Source organism: Thamnophis sirtalis, unplaced genomic scaffold, assembly GCF_051295495.1.
Source record: "Thamnophis sirtalis isolate CommonGarterSnake01/CBP01778 unplaced genomic scaffold, rThaSir2_p1.2 scaffold_4, whole genome shotgun sequence".
NCBI classification, from domain to species: domain Eukaryota; kingdom Metazoa; phylum Chordata; class Lepidosauria; order Squamata; family Natricidae; genus Thamnophis; species Thamnophis sirtalis.
The window spans coordinates 4635621-4654917 of record NW_028261384.1 but is presented as its reverse complement, the minus strand read 5'-3'; the positions used below and the strand labels follow the sequence as shown (position 1 = coordinate 4654917).

The window sequence follows — 19297 nt, the reverse complement described above, 5'->3', positions numbered from 1 at the left end:
ACCACTCCCACCAACACTGGCAGGGCAAGCTGCTATTATATAAAACGAGAGCAAACCCCACTCCCTTCTGGCACCGATGATGTTGGATCATCAAACGTCTGCAAGAAACGACAAAGCTCCTCCTCCTCCTCCTTTCCCCAAACTCCACTCCCTTCTAGCACTGATAATATTCCCCTGCTGAGTCATGCGCAAGAAAACCACCAACCTCAGAGCGCACCAACGACCCCACGGTTTAACCCTGAGCTACAAATATTCTCTTCTTGACATAGATAGTTTTATTTTCCATTTTCTTACAGTCACATATATACTGTGCATAACCGGGGCCATATAACATTAAACAATAAACACAGCCATTCCTCTTGTCAACAATACCCCCCAAAATAGAAACCCAATGTACCTCTTCGACCCTCCATACACCCTTTCTTTCGCCCCCCCCTCCAACTTTCCCTCTTCCCTCCAACATTCCCCTCTACCCTACTTCCCCTCCCCCTCTACCACTCCTCTCTCCCAATACACTCCCTCCCTTCCTTCCTTCTCCCCCTCCCTCCAGTCCTCTCTCCCACCCTCTCTACCCCTCTTTCTTCTTTCCCTCTATACACCCTTTGGTGTATTTCTACTATCTATTAATATATTCAGCTTGTCCTATTTTTACACTGGAATTAAAGAGCAGTATACAAGTGCAGTCGCGTTACTTTAGTACCTAGCACATACTATATATCCCCCTCCCCCCTCCCCCTAAGACCCCACCTCCCTTCCCCCCCCCCCCGACTTCCCAGAGCCCGTACACGGTGTAGCTTTTTAACAAACAGAGTCCAAATATTCTCTTCTGTCAGCGTCCATATTCTTCCTAACCTGCTTCTCCAAAGTCCTTTATCCTAGAAAATTCTTGAAATTTGGAAACCTAAATGATTGATCGATTGATTTGTTTGATATATCAAACCTTATCTGACCATCTCCCCCACAGAGGGATTCTGGGAAGTGTACAGTTTAATCAATAGAATAAAACATTAAAAACCAAATAATTTAAGATTTAAAAATTTGAAAAGTGCAACATCGGGGTGGATATTTTTTTTTAGAAGTGGATAATTAGGTCCAAAAGTGGAACACGTCAAGGCATACAGTGGCCGATGGCAAAAAGCTGCTGAAGAAGAGATTTCAGAGCATGAACAGAGTGCTGGTGATCTTATCCTGAATTCACACAACCCCAGGAGACCTTTGCCAGTTACTATATTAAACCACCTTTCTGTTCAAGATCAGTCCTTTCCAGCCACACCAGTTGCTGAAATATTCTTTGAATACATAGCTGTACCTTGGCATATCAAGTAAAACCTGGTTTATTGTTTCTCTTTACAGAACCAGGCCAAGTGCGATGGAGTGCCTCTCTCATCCCTGGTTTTCTGTAAGTTTTGGTCGCTGTTGAAGGACTGGAAGAATCAGATTTTGATGCTCATCCCCCTTTTCCCCTAATCTGGACATCAGAGATGTCTGTGAGGGAGGAGAGGTCAAAAAAGTCAAGATGGCAGCCCACGAAAATTGCTCAGTTGCAATTTTCATATTAATTTTGTAACCTCCCCAATTTGGAGGATGCCTTTGCTAAGACAATCTATGTCAAAGTGTTGGCTTCTCTCAAAGTGTGTAACTTACAGAAGAAAGATAAAGGAATAATGGTGTCTTTTGACCTGGTGGCTTGGGGTTTTTTCCCCTAAAAATGAACAAATCCAGACAAATCTGGTTTTCAAATAAATCAGGATATTTGCTGGGTGTTTGAAGATATGAATCTATTTTCAAACTGATAATATTCCTTTTCAGCACAAACCCACACCTGGAGAGGGTCATTTTATCGAGACAAAACCGCTCAACTTTTTTGTATCCCGAAGCAAATGGCAGGTTAGTAAGAGGCTCTACCAAATTGCACAATTATTTTGGCTTCACTAGTCTTGGTGTTTTGGGATCTGCTATATGCATTGTTACGTACGTTTTACAATTTTAATTTTAGAGATAGAATATATCCAATACAGATCCTGCTGATTATTCCTAAGAAAGCTGGCAAACTTGGAAAGAGATTAATTTAGATTTTAAGTGCACCTTTAAATGTTCTTGCAAAATTCCTTGTCCCATGTACCTGTATTAACAGCAAGCCCCAAGGTAGCATTTATTAACGTTGGCATCTTTAAGACACGTGGACTTCAACTCCCATGATTGGGAAGCTGGAGTCCAGATATCTCTAATATTGCTAAGGTTGAGAAGCGTGGCTTCTAAAAAGCTGCTGTTTATTTATTTTTACTATTCTCTGCTGTTCTCCTTCATTAATATAAGTAGTTCTCGACTTACAACCACAATTCAGGCCAAAACCTTTGTTGCTAAGCAAGACACTTGTGATGTGAGTTCTGTCCCGGGTCTCTTCCAACTCCATGATTTCTAGGTTCTGTTGTATTCTGTTTGTTTGGGCTGTCCTAATTTTTCTCTTTTCCACTGTTTTAATCTTCCTATTCTGTCCTTCCTTTCATATCCAGCGGTCTCTTATGAGCTATAAGTCGTTGCTCGTGATGAGGCCCATCCCAGAAATTCTGGAAAAGCATCAGAAGAACACCTCGCTTGGCATCTCCCGACAACTGGTCGAAGAGAGCAGTTCCTCCAGCACCAGTGGGTCATCTTCGGACAATGAAATTTTGGTCTCTTCTGGAAAAAAACCTTTCGGACCCATTCCAGAGGTTCGTCTATCTGTGCTGGAAGGCTCAATCAATCAAGAAGACAACGTATTTGAAGTTTTGAAGTCCAAACTTCCTGATGACTCCATGCCACCCATCAAAACCAGAAGGTTGAAGGAACCTTCAGCCAAGGGACAACCTTCCCAAGATCTAGAAATCTCTGAGGCTGACGCCCATGGAAGAACATTGTTTGAGCTGGCTTCGTTGCAAGATCAAACTGGATTGTTGCCTCCAGAAGAAGGAAGAATAGAACGATCTCCAGGTTGTGTCCCGAGACACAGCGTCATCAAAAGTACTTTTTATAGCCACCCATCGGAAAATCTGACCGATTTCCCTTCCTCTCCAGGAAAAGGGCAAAGAAAACAGTTAGAAAAAGCTAAGAGATCTTACAGGAAAGCCGGTTACTCAAAGTCTGCTTTAACCGGTCTACGGGAACCCTTGCTAGAACAGTTTGAACTTGGTGGAGAAGGAGGACCATTGGCGGATGCAGTATTGGGGAAGGAACGAGAAGGAAGCTATGGACCCCCAATCACCAAGTCAGCTTCTTTTGATACTGCTCAGAAATCTCCCAAGGTGACTTTCCAGGTATCTGCCAGGAGCCGTTCTTTGGATGACTACAGAATAAGAGCTGGGAGCTTCGCTGAGGAGCAGGAGATCGCAGAAGAAGACTTGGACACCATGCTGCAGGGTAGTCCGGCAGAAGGAACTCACGTGAGGGACGAAAAAACATCAGCAGCAAAAGCTAGGGAGGGTTTTTCTGAAGAACACCCGAAGTTAGTCCCACTGGATGACAAGGAAAGATCCAAGTTGGGCCTTCAGCAGGACAAGAAGGCCTTGATTTTGGCACGGGGCTCTGAAAAGGAGGAGGATTTACCTCAGAAAAAGAAGGTGCCACATTTTGTGGGAAGATCTCCTCAAGGCAGAGAAGATCTGATTCTAGAAGCTCAGACATCTGGGTTGGCTTCAAAAACTGGCATTGGGGAGGAGCAGACATCCATGTCTTCCCCTCACAGGGATGGACGAACACCAAGTTCTCCCAAGAGTATTGAAGGATGTCACCCTCAGCAAGGAGGAAGTCTTCATCTTCTGAAATCTTCTGTTCCTTTGCCCATCCCCCATGTTCAGGCTGAGAAACAGCTTGCTGGTGCTCCAGAGAAGACTCCCAAAGACCTACAGACTGTGCCAGTGCGTGAAGGCCATCCATCCTTTATTTATCCTGGGACACAAATGGTGGAGAGTAGAGGTTTAGGTCCTCCTATTTTGCACCCTGACATTTCTGCCTCCTCTACCCTTGAGGAACAGCAGATCCCACTCCAGAAGCCCCCAGGATCCCGCTTGGCCAAGTCAGCCCTGCTAGAGAAGAAAGGTCTGGAGAAGGTGGACATCCCTCAAGCAAAAATGGCCACACCTTCAATCTCTGAGAGTGCAAAGCAGAAGCCTTTACATCAGTTGCCCGTTGCACACCTGGAAAGGAAGCTACCTGTTGCAAAAGGTGAAGGTCCTGTTCATCCAGAGATTGTCGCTCTGGGAGGGAGCCAACACCCGTCACAACGAGAGTCTCCTCTTTACAGAAAACCATCTCCTACTACCCCAAGAAGTGCTGCTGCTTTGAGGCAAGGCTCTATCCAACCAGGGTCCACCCCAGAATCCATGCTTCATGGAGAAACCCAGATGGCCTCACTTCCAAAGTCCTCTGCTTACCCAGAAGGAGAGGTTGCTTATCTCAGAGAGGTTCAGCGTGCTCCTCAAGCCCAAGCAGACCTGATGTCCTTCTTTGAAGCTGAGAAGTATGAGCTCCACCACCTGCCGTCTGCTCCTGGTGAGGCCCTCAAGGGCCAAACACCCGCCGTTGCAGGCTTTTCCCAAGCGAAAATGAGGCCGTTTGCAACCTCTGGAGAAAAAGTCTCCGTAACTCAAATGAAAAGACCGTATTCCATTGGAGAAGGCAGAAGCCATGGGCAGAGACTTTACAGGGACTCAGAGGCTCACGTTCTGGAGAACTTAGCGGAGCAGATGGCTTACCAATCAGAAGCAACACCTCCTTGGCCAGAGACACCCCAGGAGGAAATGCTCCATCAAATGCCACCTGGCCAAGTGGTGAGACCGAAAAGCAGGTACCTGGTGCGCAGAGGCAAGAGAGAAGGTGGCATTGGCCTAGCAGACCCTTCAGAAGCTGACATCATCTACCCTGGAGAAGAAGACTATTTCAGCCTTCAGTCTTACCTGGGCAAGAAAGCCAGGATGTCTTCTTCTTACGAAGGCTTGGATTATCCAGGAAGTAGTCGGATGTATGAAATTGCCCTCGTGCAGATCCAGGATCTCTCGGCGATGCCTCGTCCTGACAGCAAGACCTCCAAATTTGATATCACGGAGGTGGAACCAGCTTTCCTCAACCTTCATGAACTCTACGACATTGTCTACTCTCCGTTTGAGTTCCTGAGTTTCAGGAAAGCTCCTGAGAATTTGCCCAGCAAAAGGCCACCTGGATCCAAACTCCCTTCTCAGCAGGAGAAAAAAATGGGTCTCAGGGAGGATCATTTGCCTGAGGTGGCCCTCAAGGAACCTTCTGGAGAAGAAGAGATAGGTGCCCTCAAAATGGAGGTGGGCCCCGAAGCAGCCATAGCACCGAGGATAGGGAAGAGGTCTGACTCGGAAGGTGATCTACCGATGGGGTCCCAGTATGATCTCCCATCAGATCCAAGGAGGAAGAGGAAGAGTTCTCTCCAGAGTGCCTTAGGACTTTTCAAGCCGGTTTCCCGCTCTCAGTCCATGGAGCATGTGGAACTCAGTCTGAGGAAGAGGATGAAGGCATCTGTAGCTCAGTTCTCGAAGATGTTGACCAGGAAACTGTCCAGTGAAGACACCAGAACAGGTGATGCTTATCTTCCTTGGCTGACATGAGCCAAAGAAAATGTAAAAGCATTTTTAAATCCTTCTGCAGGAGAATGAGCTTAGGACATGTGTCCAAACCAAAAACAAACAACACAATCACAATTTTCCTGACAGATTTAACTATTTCACTCCTGTAAATATTTTTGCTGTGGGCTGTTCTGGCCCAAAATTATAGAATTAGGGAGAACTTTCCTATCTGTGGAAGCCACTAATTAGTTTCTCCCCAGGAGTTGTGAGTGCTCCATCACTAGAGGTCTTTAAGAAGAGACTGGACAGCCATTTGTCTGAAATGGTAGAGGGTCTCCTGCTTGAGCAGGGGGTTGGACTAGATGACCTCCAAGGTTCCTTCCAGCTCTAGGATTCTTTAAAATTTCAGGTTTTTTAGGTGTCCAGGCCTACTTTAGGTGTCTCATCATAACCAAATCTCCAACACTAACATATCCACCAGAAATGTCCTCAGGATCATTACAGAAGTAGAGATATCCTGATGCAGAAATGGATGCTATGATTGACCGAGCCACAACTCAATAGTGGGAAAGGGGGAATATATTTATTTATATATCAAATGTAGAAACAGTGAAGGAGAACCTCAAAATTACTTGGCTGGATTCTGGATAGAGAGATCGCTCGGGATGCTTTTAAAAGCCTGTTGTCATATCCTACAACGATAAAGTAGCATTTCTGGGTTTTTTTGTGGGGTCTGTTTTAACCTTCCTCAAAGGGTTGACAGATAGCTACCAATTCTGGTCTCAATCCAGCTTCTAAAAAACACTTCAAGTTATTTCTGAAGGACATCCTGGTTAAGAGAGGTCCAAAAAGAGCATCAGTCTTCAAAATTTGTAACTTTAAGACTTATGAACTCCATCTCCCAGAATTCCCACAGCCAAGATGATTTTAAAATTTAAATAGCGATAGCACTTAGACTTATAAACCGCTTCACGGTGCTTCTACAGCCCTCTCTAAGCGGGTTACAGAGTCAGCCTATTTGCCCCCAACAATTTGGTTCCTCATTTGACCCACCTCGGAAGGACGGAAAGCTGAGTCAACCTTGAGCCTGGTGAGAATCGAACTGCCAAATTGCTGGCTGCCGGTGATCAGCAGAAGTAGCTTGCAGTGCTGAACTCTAACTGTGCCACCGCAGTTCATGCCACTCAAAGTTTAGGGAATGAACAGGGTAAACCTGAAGTGCTAATTCATGAGGTTAGGTATGATACAGTTTCCATTACCGAAAGTTGGTGGAAGGAAACTCATGACTGAAATGTACTGGTAGAAGGAACAAACTTTTCAAAAGAAAAAGACCTAACAAAAGAGAAGGAGTTGTAATTATGTTAGAGAACACTTCCTCTCTACAGAGATGCACAAAATCAAGGAAGCAATGGGTGGGAACTAATCAAGGAGAGAAGCAACCTAGAACTAAGGAGGAATTTCCTGACAGTGAGAACAATTAATCAGTGGAAGAGAAGTTGCCTCCAGAAGTTGTGAATGCTCTCCAACACTGGAAGTCTTTAAGAAGATGTTGGACAGCCATTTGTCTGAAGTGGTCCTGCCTAAGCATGGGGTTGGACTAGAAGACCTCCAAGGTCCCCTTCCAACTCTGTTATTCTAAGAATTCTAGGAGTTGAAACCCAGAAGAAAAGGGAGAGACTTGGCTGGCTGAGGAATTTCTGGGAGTAGAAATTCACAAGTCTTAAAGATGCTAAGTTTGGAGGTTCCTGCAAAACGGAATGGATCTCCTGGCTGTGTCTTCTCCTTACATTTTCGGTGGCCCTCTTATTTTCTAGCCTCTGAGGAAGTCAAGAGCGAGCAAGCTGAGAGGACCTCCCTGACGGAGCCTTCTCCAACTTCCAAGAAGAAAAGGATGTTCTCCGCATTCACCTTGCCAAGCCTCAAGACCAAGGACAAAGGTATAGCCACCACGAGAGAGGGAAACAGAAGGAAGGTTGGGAGGTTGGAGTGGAGAAGGGAGGGTTGAAGGGAGGATTTGGGTCCTGGGTTCGGTCTCTGCCTTCTGGCTTTATTTTTAACCATTAACGCCCAATAGTGTGGGGGGGTCTTTGGTTTAGAAATGCACTGAATAATAAATAAATATTTGGGAAGGAGGGAGGGGAAATAGGAAGGAAGGAATAGCAATAGCAATAGCAGACTTATATACCGCTTCATAGGGCTTTCAGCCCTCTCTAAGCCGTTTACAGAGTCAGCATATCGCCCCCAACAACAATCATTTCACCCACCTCGGAAGGATGGAAGGCTGAGTCAACCTTGAGCCGGTGAGATTAGAACCGCTGAACTGCAGATAACAGTCAGCTGAAGTGGCCTGCAGTACTGCACCCCTAACCACTGCGCCACCTCGGAAAAGGAAATAGGAAGGAAAGAAAAGGAAACTGGAAGGAAGGAAAGGAAGGAAGAGCAATAATAAAACCAACCCCCAGATTCAGGTCTGCTGCATTTTGCCCCAGAAGTAGTTCTGAAGAGTCTTTCAAGGGTCGCCCCATGTAGCAAACGTCATAGCAGTCTAGCCACAACTTCTTTAAAAAGGGCTGGAAAGTTCATCTTTCAGTTCTCACGCTTCTGGACTCTGTTCCTAATTTTTGCCATTAGTTTGGAAAATCCAAGTGAACTTTCTTAGTTCGATTTGGCTTGGCCGGTAACAGGTCAGATGATTCTCACCAGAAGCAAAACCAGCATATTTTCAGAATCAAGACGTCAGATTTACTCACAAGCCCATGATGCACAACTTGTCCCTTCTCCTCTCCAGGACCTTCTTTCACAGAAGATCTCACTGACCAGACAGTCTCCATCGGACAATCTCTGACCCTCTCCTGTCGGACCTCGCCTCACTCCTTCTCCAGCATCGAATGGCTCAAAGGTACCGTAGAGCTGCTCATATTGGGGAGGACAGGTTGTCAGGATCTTCCCTTTCTCTAGGCGGGTCCCTGGTCATCTCCGGGCTCCTTTTTCCAACCCCTCCTTTCTGCAGGTTGACAACAACACAACCTGGGGGTCTTTGAAGCTCCCTGAGCTGTGTTGCTTTTCTTGCAGACATTTCATTGCCAAACTAGGTAATATCATCAGTGCTAGAAAGTGCTCAACCATTGAACAGGGGACACATTTTGCTACCATCTTGCCTGCTTCCTTTAAAGCTTTCTGGGGTTTTGAGAGGGGTTGTGGGGTGCTTTGGATCACAGGCAAAAGGGGGCTTTGGCGGATGTGAGGATGCTTAAGCAACATTTTGCAGCTCCTCAAAGCCAGGGGGTATTTTCACCCAGGGTGGGGTTCACAGCCCTGTGCAATTCCCCTGGATCCTGAGAAAAGATGTGTTTGGTTTAAGGTCCTGCAGATGTTCCTTCTGTATGCTTTGAAACTCCGCTTGGAAACCAAATGCTGACCGTTCCTCTAAAGGGAGGCCTTTTGCCCCCCCCCCCAAAAAACTCCTCTTTTGTCCAATGATGTTTTCAAGCGACATTCCTTAGATAAATAGTCCTCGACATAATGGCCATTCATTTAGCAAACAGGAAAAGAAGGGAGGGATGGAGGAAGGAAGGTAAAGGAGGGGGAGGGAGGTGGGAGGGAGGAAAGAAGGGAGGGTTGGAGGAAGGGAGGGAGGAAGGAAGGAAAAAGAGGAGGGAGGGAAGCAAGCAAGCAAGGAAGGAAGGAAAAAGAGGAGGGAGGGAAGCAAGCAAGGAAGGAAGGAAGGAAAAAGGAAAGGGAGGAGGGAAGGAAAAGGGGAGGAAGGGAGGAAGGAAAGGAAAGGAAGGAAATGGGAGGAAGGGAAGAGAGAAAGAAAAAGGAGGGAGGAAGGAAAAAGGGGAGGGAGGGAGGAAGGAAAGAAGGAAGGAAAAAGAGGAGGGAGGAAGCAAGGAAGGAAAGTAGGAAGGAATAGGGAGGAAGGGAGGGAGGAAGAAAGGAAAGAAGAAAGGAAGGAAGTTCAAAGTTACAGCAGCATTGAAAAGTCCTTAGTGACTTATGGCTGGTAATAACACTTGCAACTTTTGCAGCATCCTCAGGGTCACATGATCAAAATTCGGGCAGTCAGCCACCACCAAATTTGTTTAATGACTGTGTGGTTCACTTAACAACTGTAGGCAAAAAAAGGTCATGAAACCGGGCATGGCTCACTTAATGGCCTCGCTTAGCAGCAGCGATTTCGATCCCCATTGTGGCCATAAGTCGAGGACTACCTAAAATTCATGGGACTCCTGATTCCAGGCATTCCGAAGAGATTGACCTTCCGTTTTAGGCAGTCGCCAAGTTCCTGGCAACTTTCTTTTTATCGCCTTTCAGACGGAGCAGCGATTTGCAGCACAGATCGGATCCTGATTTCTTCGACTCTAAAACGGTTCCAGCTTTTAACCGTGTTATCGGCTACAGTGGCGGACTTTGGCGTGTACACCTGTAAGGCTACTAGTTCCCACGGTGCCGTTTCCACCTCCTGCACCATAAGGAAAGCAGGTAAAAGATGGTGTCCTTCCCTCTTGCACCCCAGGATCCAAGAAGGCTGCAACCTCTCACCCCATCTGCACCCCTTGTGGGTCCAAAAATGGGAACATAGAAGAGATTTAGGGAAGGAAAAATTATCTCTCCTTGTGCAGCCTTTTTGCTCTTAAATATCTCCCCAAAACATAGGGTAGTATTTGCCTGGGTATTAAGGGGCATTTCACCCCATCAGCTTCCTCTTAAATCACCCCCCCTCCCCCTGGCCCCATTGTTTGTGTTTCTTTTCCACCAGTTCTGTCTTGTATTTGTTTAGTTATCTGTTTATACTCTGTCCATTCATGCATCTCTAATTCTCCACCTCTTTCCCTTTCCATTCATCTGAATTCATGTCTGTATTTATCTGTCTGTCTATCATTTATGTCTGTCTTTCTATCGATCAATTATCTCTTCTCTTTTTCTCTCTGATCTATATATCATTTATTTATCTATCTGTCTGTCTCTATCATCTGTCTGTCTGTCTCTGTCTGTCTTTGTCCCTCCCTCCCTCCCTCCCTCGCTCCCTCCCTCCATATATATCCATCCATCCATCCATCCCAACAAAACCTTTCCTCCTCCTCCTCTCTGCAAACACCATTCCTATTTACCACTGATTATGTTACCTAATTGGGTCAAGAACAACAACATTATTCTATCAACATCATGCCTCTTTCGTAATGAAAAAAAACCCCATTATTTTAAACAGAAGACATTGCAACTGGAGTTAATGATGGATGTTCTCCTGGTGAGACCAGAGTTCTGGAGGTGCAGCTGGGCTGAAAATAACCTTTCACAATCCTTCAAGTTGCTTTCAAGTGTGTTTTCGAAATCATACGCACCCACATTGGGATTAACAATGGTTTTCTATTCTGCCAGAGGCACCTTCAAACATACCTGCCCCTGATATCCTTGAAGTTCTTGAAGATGGCGTACGGCTGGCCTGGGAAGCGATGGAACTCACCGACCCAGTGACTTACACCGTTCTGTGCAAGAAGAATGGTAGGCAGCTTCGCTTTCACAGGTAGTCCTCAACTTACAACTGCCATGGAGGCCAAACTTTCTGTTGCTCAGCAAGGCAGTTGTTAAGCGACTTTTGTCCCATTTCACACCCCTTTCAATGCTGCAAAGGTTGTAAGTGTGAAAACAGTCATAAGTAGTTTTTTTCAGTGCTGTTGTAACTTTGAATGAGCCGTGGTAGCACAGTGGTTAGGGTGCAGTACTGCAGGCCACTTCAGCTGACTGTTATCTGCAGTTCAGCGGTTCTAATCTCACCGGCTCAAGGTTGACTCAGCCTTCCATCCTTCCGAGGTGGGTAAAATGAGGACCCGGATTGTTGTTGGGGGCAATATGCTGACTCTGTAAACCGCTTAGAGAGGGCTGAAAGCTCTATGAAGCGGTATATAAGTCTAACTGCTATTTGAATGGCCACTAAATAGTTGTAAGTTGAGGACTACCTGTATCGCCTACATCCAGCTGACTTTCGAGACCAAAGTGGGACCAGAACTCACCATCTTCCTGCTTTATTAATATTTTTTATTAATTCATTGTTAAATATGAATCGTTTTCCTCCTCTTTTCTCTTCTTCCCAAGATGGAGAGTGGAAAACCCTGGTCAGTGACATCCAGGATTGCTGTTACACGGTGGAGCACCTTCCTCGGGGTTTGGTCTACTCCTTTCGCATTGCCTGCGTGAGCCCGGCCGGCGTGGGTCCATACAGCTACCCAACTCCCAAAGTGAAAATTGGTGAAGAAGATCAAGCAGGTATTCATTTTCCCAATTGAGGGAGGCAATATCTGGAGCCCAGGGTTGGAACGAGGGGCCCTTCGTGCTCTCTGAGTTTGGTGGATTTCTTGCAGGCGTTTCGTGACCCAACTAGATAATGTCATGAGTGTCAGGGAGTGTGGGCATTTGCTCCCTTTATAGATGGAGTGGCTTATCCTGGCACCATTGCTGGGAGTCTGGGTTCCCCCGCGCCCCCCCAGGTCAGTGATAGCTAACCTTTCTTTTTGTAAAAAAATGTTTTCCCCCTTTCAAATCCATTCGTACATGTGCATTCTTATCATTATAAGATAGCTAAACTTTCTGTCGTCGCCTGCCAAAAGTGCGCACACACATGACATTGTTCACACGTGACCCCCCCATGCACCACTCGTGTGACCCTCCCATGTGTCCTGCCCCCGTGCATGTGCACGCAACCACTCTGCCACCTGCACCAAGCCCGCACATGCACACATGACCACCCACATGCTTCCCTTTCCAAAGAATGCGCCCTGCACATGCACATGTGACCCCTGAGCTCCACCCACCCCCTCACACATGTGACCCCTGAGCTCCACCCACCCCCTCACACATGTGACCCCTGATGCACCCCAGTCCCCACGCATGTGTGCACGATCCCTCACATGCGCATGTGACCCCCCCATGCTCCCCAACCCCATGCATTTGTGCATGGCACACATGTGCACCCTGCGCATGCGTATGCATCTCCTGCATGCTCCCTGCCCTGTGCATGCATGGCAGGGACTCAATAAGCAGCTGGCTGGCAGGTGGTGTGTGCGCATGCACAGTGGAGCTCAGCTGTGTGTCAGCTTGCGTGCCTGCAGAGAAGGTTCTGTCTGTCCCCTGTGGTACCTGTGGCCATCAGTTTGCCATCATGGCCCTAGACAATTCCTTGATTAGGGTATTTTTTTTACTGCTTGATTGTTTGTCTGGTGTTAATCCATGCTTATCTGGGTTTCTCTTTCTGTGTGATGCTTGCTTCTCTCTGAGTTTGGGGCTCAACTCATTACCAAACTAAGTAATATCTTCAGTGAATGAATGGAACATCTGCAAGGCAACAACCAAATTCTGACAGCACCAACTCTTCTCCTCCTTCTCCTCCTCCCCACAACACCCACCTCTCTTTTAGTATTGAGCTGTAACCTAATCGGGTCATGGAAAGAGCCAAACTCAGAGGGTCAATAAAGATAGTCCATAGTCCTCCTCCTCCATTCTACAAACCCCACTCCCTTCTAGCATTGATATTGTTCCCTAACTGGGTCATGAAACGTCTACAGGAAAACAACCATCCTCAGATTCATTTTCTCCAAAGTGAATTTTAACACTGACTTGTTTAAAAAAAAATTATTATACATTTATTGTTACATTTATATGCCACTGCTCTTAGCAATAAGGCTGACTTGCATCTGAATTCACCAAGGAGAATGTATTGCCCAGACAACCTACCATTTTGTTTCTTGATCTGGATCAAAGTTAGATGCTTCCTCAAGCCCCAGGAAAAACTGGAGTTCTTGGAGGAGATTAACTACAGGTAGTTCTTGACTTACGACCACAATTGAGCCCAAAATTTCTGTTGCTAAGTGAAACATTAGTCAAGTGAATCCCCCCCCCCAGTTTATGACCTTTCTTGTCCCGGTTGTTAAGTGCGTCACTGCAGTTGTTAAGTTAGTCAGATGGTTCTTCCCATTGCTTGTCAGAAAGCCACAAAAGTTGATCAGGTGACCCCAGGCCACTGCAGTCGTCATAAATATGAGTCAGCTGCCAACCATCTGAATTTTGATCCTCGCGGGCATGCCGCAACGGTCATAAGTGTGAAAAGCGGTCATATGTCCCTTTTTTAAGTGCCATTGTGTCTTCGAATGGTCCTTAAACGAATAGTTTGTAAATTGAGAACGACCTACCTGTATAATCCAAAGGCCCAACACGCAATGCAAAAGGATTAGGGTTAAGTATAATAATTGTAATAAAATCAGGATTATTGTGAGTGATGGAGACTCTGGGCTGCCCAGCCAGAGTCCTGGGACTCCTCCCTCCTGGGAAACTAACTTTAGCGTCAGAAGGTTGGTGTTATGTTTAGAGAACTTTATCTACTGCACACGATAACCATGTTTTAATTTAGAATTTGTCCTTTCTTCCTGCCCTCTTTCAGCATTTCAAGCTCAGGAGGAAGAGAATCGGATGTCAGCTCCACCAACACACCAGACCTATGCCTTCCAGACCGAGATTAAAAGGTACGCATATCCAGGTGGTCCCTGACGTATGACCACAACTGAGCCCAAAATTTCTGCTGCTAAGTGAGACCTTTGTTAAAGGAGTTGCGCCCCATTTTACAACCTTTCTTGCCAAAATTATTAAGTTGAATCACTGCAGTTGTTAAGTGAATCTGGAGTCCCCATCAACTTTGCTTGACAGAAGTTTGCAAAAAGATGATCACCTTTTTGCAAAAGGTGGGATTGTCCTAAAAATTAGTCAGTTGCCAAGCATCTGAATTTTGATCACACCTAGGGTGACCAGACGTCCCGCATTTGGTGGGACAGGCACGCCTTTTCATAAATTTTCCCGCGTCCCGCGCCATTCTTAAAAAAACATGCTTTTTTGGGCGCTGGCAGCTCCCTCGCTTCCCCGCCCATCAGCTGCTAGCTCGCTGGACTGGCTCATCGTTTCGTTCTATCCTACAAATTTAAGCCAGCCCAGCCTGCCGCTCACTGATTGGATTGGCCTGGACTCCAGAAGGAAGAAGGAAGAAATAGGAAAGGAGGGAAGGAGGAAGGAACAGAAGCGAAGAGGAAGAGAGAAATGGAAAGAGCAGAAAGACAGAGAAGGTAGATAGGCAAAAGAAATGAAGCTGAAAGAATGGAAGGAGGAAGGAAGAGAAAAAAGGAGGAAGGGAGTGAGTGAGGAAAGAAGAGAGGATGGAAGGAGAAAGGAAGGAAGAGAGGGAAAGAGCAGAAGACAGATAAGGTGAAGGTAGATAAGCAAGAGGAATGAAGGAAGAAGTGAGGAGTCTTGAGGAGGGGGAAAACATTTAGTGACCAAAGTTACAATGGCATTGAAAAAAGTGACTGATGACCATTTTTCACACTTAGCGACCGTTGCGACCATTTTTCACACTTAGTGACCGTTGCAGCATCCTCATGGTCACGTGATCAAAATTTTGTTTGGCAACAGATTCGTATTTATGATGGTTTCAGTGTCCTGGGGTGACCTTTTGACAAAATATAAACTTTTTAATCAACCCCCCCCCCCCCCCGGTCAATGGTGTCCCTCTTTACCAATCTGAAAATCTGGTCACCTTAATCACATCACCACACAGATCTGGCAACAGTCGTAAATGTGAAAAGTGGTCATGTCACTTTTCAGTTCCCTTTTAACATTGAATGGTCACTAAACAAATTGTTGTATGTCAAGGACTACCTGTACACCATCCATCCATCCATCCATCCATCCATCCATCCATCCATCCATCCTTCCTTCCTTCCTTCCTTCCTTCCTTCCTTCCTTCTTTCTTTCTTTCTTTCTTTCTTCTCTCCCTCCCTCCTCCTTCATTTCTTCCTTTTTTCTTTCTTTCCTTCCTTCCTTTCTTTCCTCCCTCCTCCTCCTTCTTTTCTTCCTTCCTTCCTTTCCTCCCCCTCCCTCCTCCTTTTCTTTCTTTCTTTCTCTCTTTATTCTTTCTTTCTCTTTTCTCTTTCTTTCTTTCTTTCTTTCTTTATTCTTTCTTTTTCTTTCTTTCCTTCATCCCTCCCTCTCTCCCTTCCTTCCTTCCTTCCTTCCTTTCACTTATATGGCTGCCCACTCATTCTCAGCGACTCTGGGTGGCTTCCCAACCAAAAACCTTTCTGAAATGTCCTTAATTTAAGGCCCTCAATGCCCCTCTTCTTGCATGTGTTGCAGCAATAATTTGATATAAAGAGACATTCCCCCACCACCTTTTTTCAAGGTCCGGCCTTTGGCCGATCAATCTGCCTGGCTAGCAAAGTTCCCAAAGAATAAACAGAGAATGAAATACTGGGAACTCTGATGGCCTTAATTTGGATCATCCTATTTGTTTGGAAATGAATCAAATAATGGAATGCTTTTTTTAAAAAAAAAATCCTATTTTTCCATCCTGTTAATTCTTTTAAGCTTAAGAGGAAAAGAGCCGGCTTGGCTGAAAAGAAACAGTTTGCAGAAGAAAGAAGGATAATATTTTTTAAAGGGAATTGTAAATTGATCCTATTAGCAGCATTTTTAAAGAGAGGGGTAAATATAGATCTGTGTGTGTGTGTGTGTGTGTGTGTGTGTGTGTGTGTGTGTGAGAGAGAGAGAGAGAGAGAGAGAGAGAGAGAGAGAGAGAGAGAGAGAGAGAGAGAAACCAATTCAAATCTTTAATGTTGTTTTTAGGATAATTACATAGGGACACCATAGTTCTATTTGGGTGTGTGTGTGTGGTTGTGTGCCTAAACCCAAAGCGAGAATGTGATTTTCCAAAACACAGAAAGGAACACAGCACTTGTATGTTGGCAGAAGCTCAGCAGCCACAGAAAACGTGGGCGAGAGTAACGCAATGAAACAGAAACTTTTCCAAACTTTTTCCAGGGAGCGTCCATGGCAGCTGAAAGTACTTTCAATAACATGTATGCATTGTATGTATGTATTTTATTATTTGCATGCCGCCCTTCTCCGGGAGGACTCAGGGCGGCGAACAATTCAAGGGGGAAAAAGGGGAACATAAAAGACGAAATACAAATAATAAAAGTAGACAACAGTCGCACAACCATACATGTCGAGAGGGGAGGGGAACTCATCACCCCCAGGCCTGCCGGCAAAGCCAGGTTTTGACGGCTTTTCGGAAGGCCTGGAGAGAGGTGAGGGTCCGAATCCCTGCGGGGAGTTCGTTCCAGAGGCCCGGAGCTGCCACAGAGAAGGCCCTCCCCGGGTAATAGCCAGGTGGCATTGGCTGGTAGATGGCACCCGGAGGAGGCCAACCCTGTGAGATCTAATGGGTCTGTGGGAGGTAATTGGCAGCAGGCAGTTGCACATCTGGCCTGGGCTGGAAGTGAACACCCAGACATACATTCTGAAAATTCTGCACAACAGATGAGTCACCATTGTGCAAGAGAAAGGCGAGAGAAAGACATTAAAGAAAGAGCCAGATCAGTTCTGAAGCTTCAGTTATTGGCAGGCAGTCCTCGAATTGCAACCATTTGTTTAGGGGCCGTTCTAAGTTGCAACCGCACTGAAAAAAGAGACTTATGTTTTTCACACTTATGACCATTGCACCATCCCTGTGGTCATGTGATCAAAATTCAGATGCTTGGCAACTGGCATGTACTTATGACGGTTGCAGTGTCCTGGGGGGGGGGGTCATGCGATATCCCCTTTAGCGGCTTTCTGACAAGCAAAGTCAACGTGGGAAGGTTGAAGAAGATCCGCTTAACAACCATGAAACTGCAGTGATTCGTTTAACCACGTTGGCATGAAAGGTGGTAAAATAGAGCAAAACTCACTTAACAACTGCCTGGTTGAGCAGCAGAAAGTTTGGGCTTAATTGTGGTCGTAAGACGAGGTCTTCGAGTTCCCGACAAGCAACGTTCTTTGGCTGACAGCATCTGCCCCCATGACCCAACAAGCAGGATCCAATTCAACAGGTAGAGAAAACGGCTGTCCTACAGGTAAGTCAATCCCACATCACATTAGGGCTTTAAAGGTGACAATCACTACTTCGAATTGCACCCGGAGATTTCAGTAGCCAATTTAGCTCACGCAATACAGGTAGTCCTTGAGTTACGACCACGATTGAACCCAACATTTCTGTTCCTAAGCAAGGTTCCAAAGCAAATCTTGCTTTGTTTTACAACCTTTCCTGCCCCAGTTGTTAAACGAATCATTACAGTTGTTGAATTAGTAACATGGTTGTTAAATGAATCTGGTACCCCCGTTGACTGTCAGAAGGTTGCAAAAGGGGACCGTGGGACCATGGGACCGTGGGACACTGCAACCGTCATAAATATGAACCAGTTTCTAAGCATCCAAATTTTGATCATGTGATTGGGGAGTGGGGGATGCTGAGATGTCAAGATTTTGTAAAATGGCCATAAGTCACTTTTTTCAGTGCCACTAAACTGGTCACTAAACGAATGGTTGTAAGTCAAGGACCACCTGTAGTAGTGTTATATTTGGCACCATTTTCTGCACATGCCAATCCCAATTTAATCCCCCAAAATAATCCCATTTAATCCAAAAATTCTTAGGATTTTAGGAGTGAAAGACCTCATAGAATCATAGGGTTGGAAGGGACCTCGGAGGTCATCTAGTCCAACCCCCCGCTTGAGCAGGAGATCTTATACCATTCTGGTCAAAAGGTTGTCCGGTCTCTTTTTGAACCCAACCCCCCCCAGTGATGTTTGGGTTCTCTTTTTTCAGGGGCCGCTTCAGCATCATCAAACAATGCCGGGAAAAATTCAGCGGGAATCCATTGGCTGCCAAAATCATCCCGTATCAGCTGGAAGAGAAAGACGCCATCCTACAGGAATACCAGATCCTAAGGAAACTACACCACACAAACGTAGGGCAACTGCAGGGTGCCTATGTGAGTCCACGCCACCTTGTGCTGATTGTCGAACTCTGTGTGGGGCCCGAGCTGCTTCATGCCTTAGCTGGAAGGTAAATATCATATTTTTCAGAGTATAAGACACACCTTCGCTTTTGGGGAGGAAAATAGGGGTGGGAATTCTGCCTACCAGATATTAATTTTTATTCCCATAACACAAGAAAAACAAGCAAACACAATAGTATAATAAAATGACACTTTTTGCCACTTTTTCTCTTTCCCCAAAACTCTTAATAAACTTAACTAGAAGTCTGGGCATTCAGCCAAAAGCACTTAACATTTAGTAGAAATGCAACAAAGCTGAATCAACAAACCAGCCCAGCACTTGCCTGGAGGAAACCATTGAGAAACTCCAGATAGCAGATAGGAAAAAAATCCCTGCCTTGCCCTTAAAGGGATTATCTCCCAAAGAATAGAAATCACTTAGTCACAGAAACTCTCTGCCTTGACCTTGAGGGGATTATCTCCCAAAAATAGAAACTGGACAAAAGTAGTACCTCTTAAGGCAGCCTTTAAATTGTCCTTGGCTTCTCCTAGCTGGAAGGAACCGGGAAATTTTTCAAAGAGTATGCTGCAGTAAAAACATTTGAGGCTTTTTTTCAGCCCTAATGAGGTGCTAACAAGTGAAGCGACTTCACTTGTGGGCATCTCACTAGGGCTGAAAAAACGCTTCGAAAAAGCTGCATTCGGAGTATAAGATACACCCAAATTTTCAGCCTCCTTTGGGGGGGGGGAGTGTGTATCATACTCCAAAAAAACACAGTAGCTATATTTCTTTCTATTTGACCAACCTACAGCCAGTCCTCAATTTATGAACGTGCATTTAAAAACCTTTTGAAGTTATGACGGTGCTAAAAAA

The 19297-nt window shown here is 45.6% G+C and overlaps 1 protein-coding gene across 1 annotated transcript in view; it reads left to right on the top strand.

Moving 5' to 3' along the window:
- Positions 1-19297, top strand: part of OBSCN (obscurin, cytoskeletal calmodulin and titin-interacting RhoGEF) — a 243002-nt gene that overhangs the window by 212242 nt on the left and 11463 nt on the right. Inside the window, exons 104-113 of the mRNA XM_087712229.1 lie at positions 1354-1399; positions 1810-1887; positions 2514-5580; positions 7382-7504; positions 8356-8466; positions 9882-10049; positions 10947-11069; positions 11661-11831; positions 13999-14080; positions 18252-18491. Of these exons, the coding sequence (XP_087568355.1) occupies positions 1354-1399; positions 1810-1887; positions 2514-5580; positions 7382-7504; positions 8356-8466; positions 9882-10049; positions 10947-11069; positions 11661-11831; positions 13999-14080; positions 18252-18491 (4209 nt within the window). The remainder of the gene's footprint in view (positions 1-1353; positions 1400-1809; positions 1888-2513; positions 5581-7381; positions 7505-8355; positions 8467-9881; positions 10050-10946; positions 11070-11660; positions 11832-13998; positions 14081-18251; positions 18492-19297) is intronic.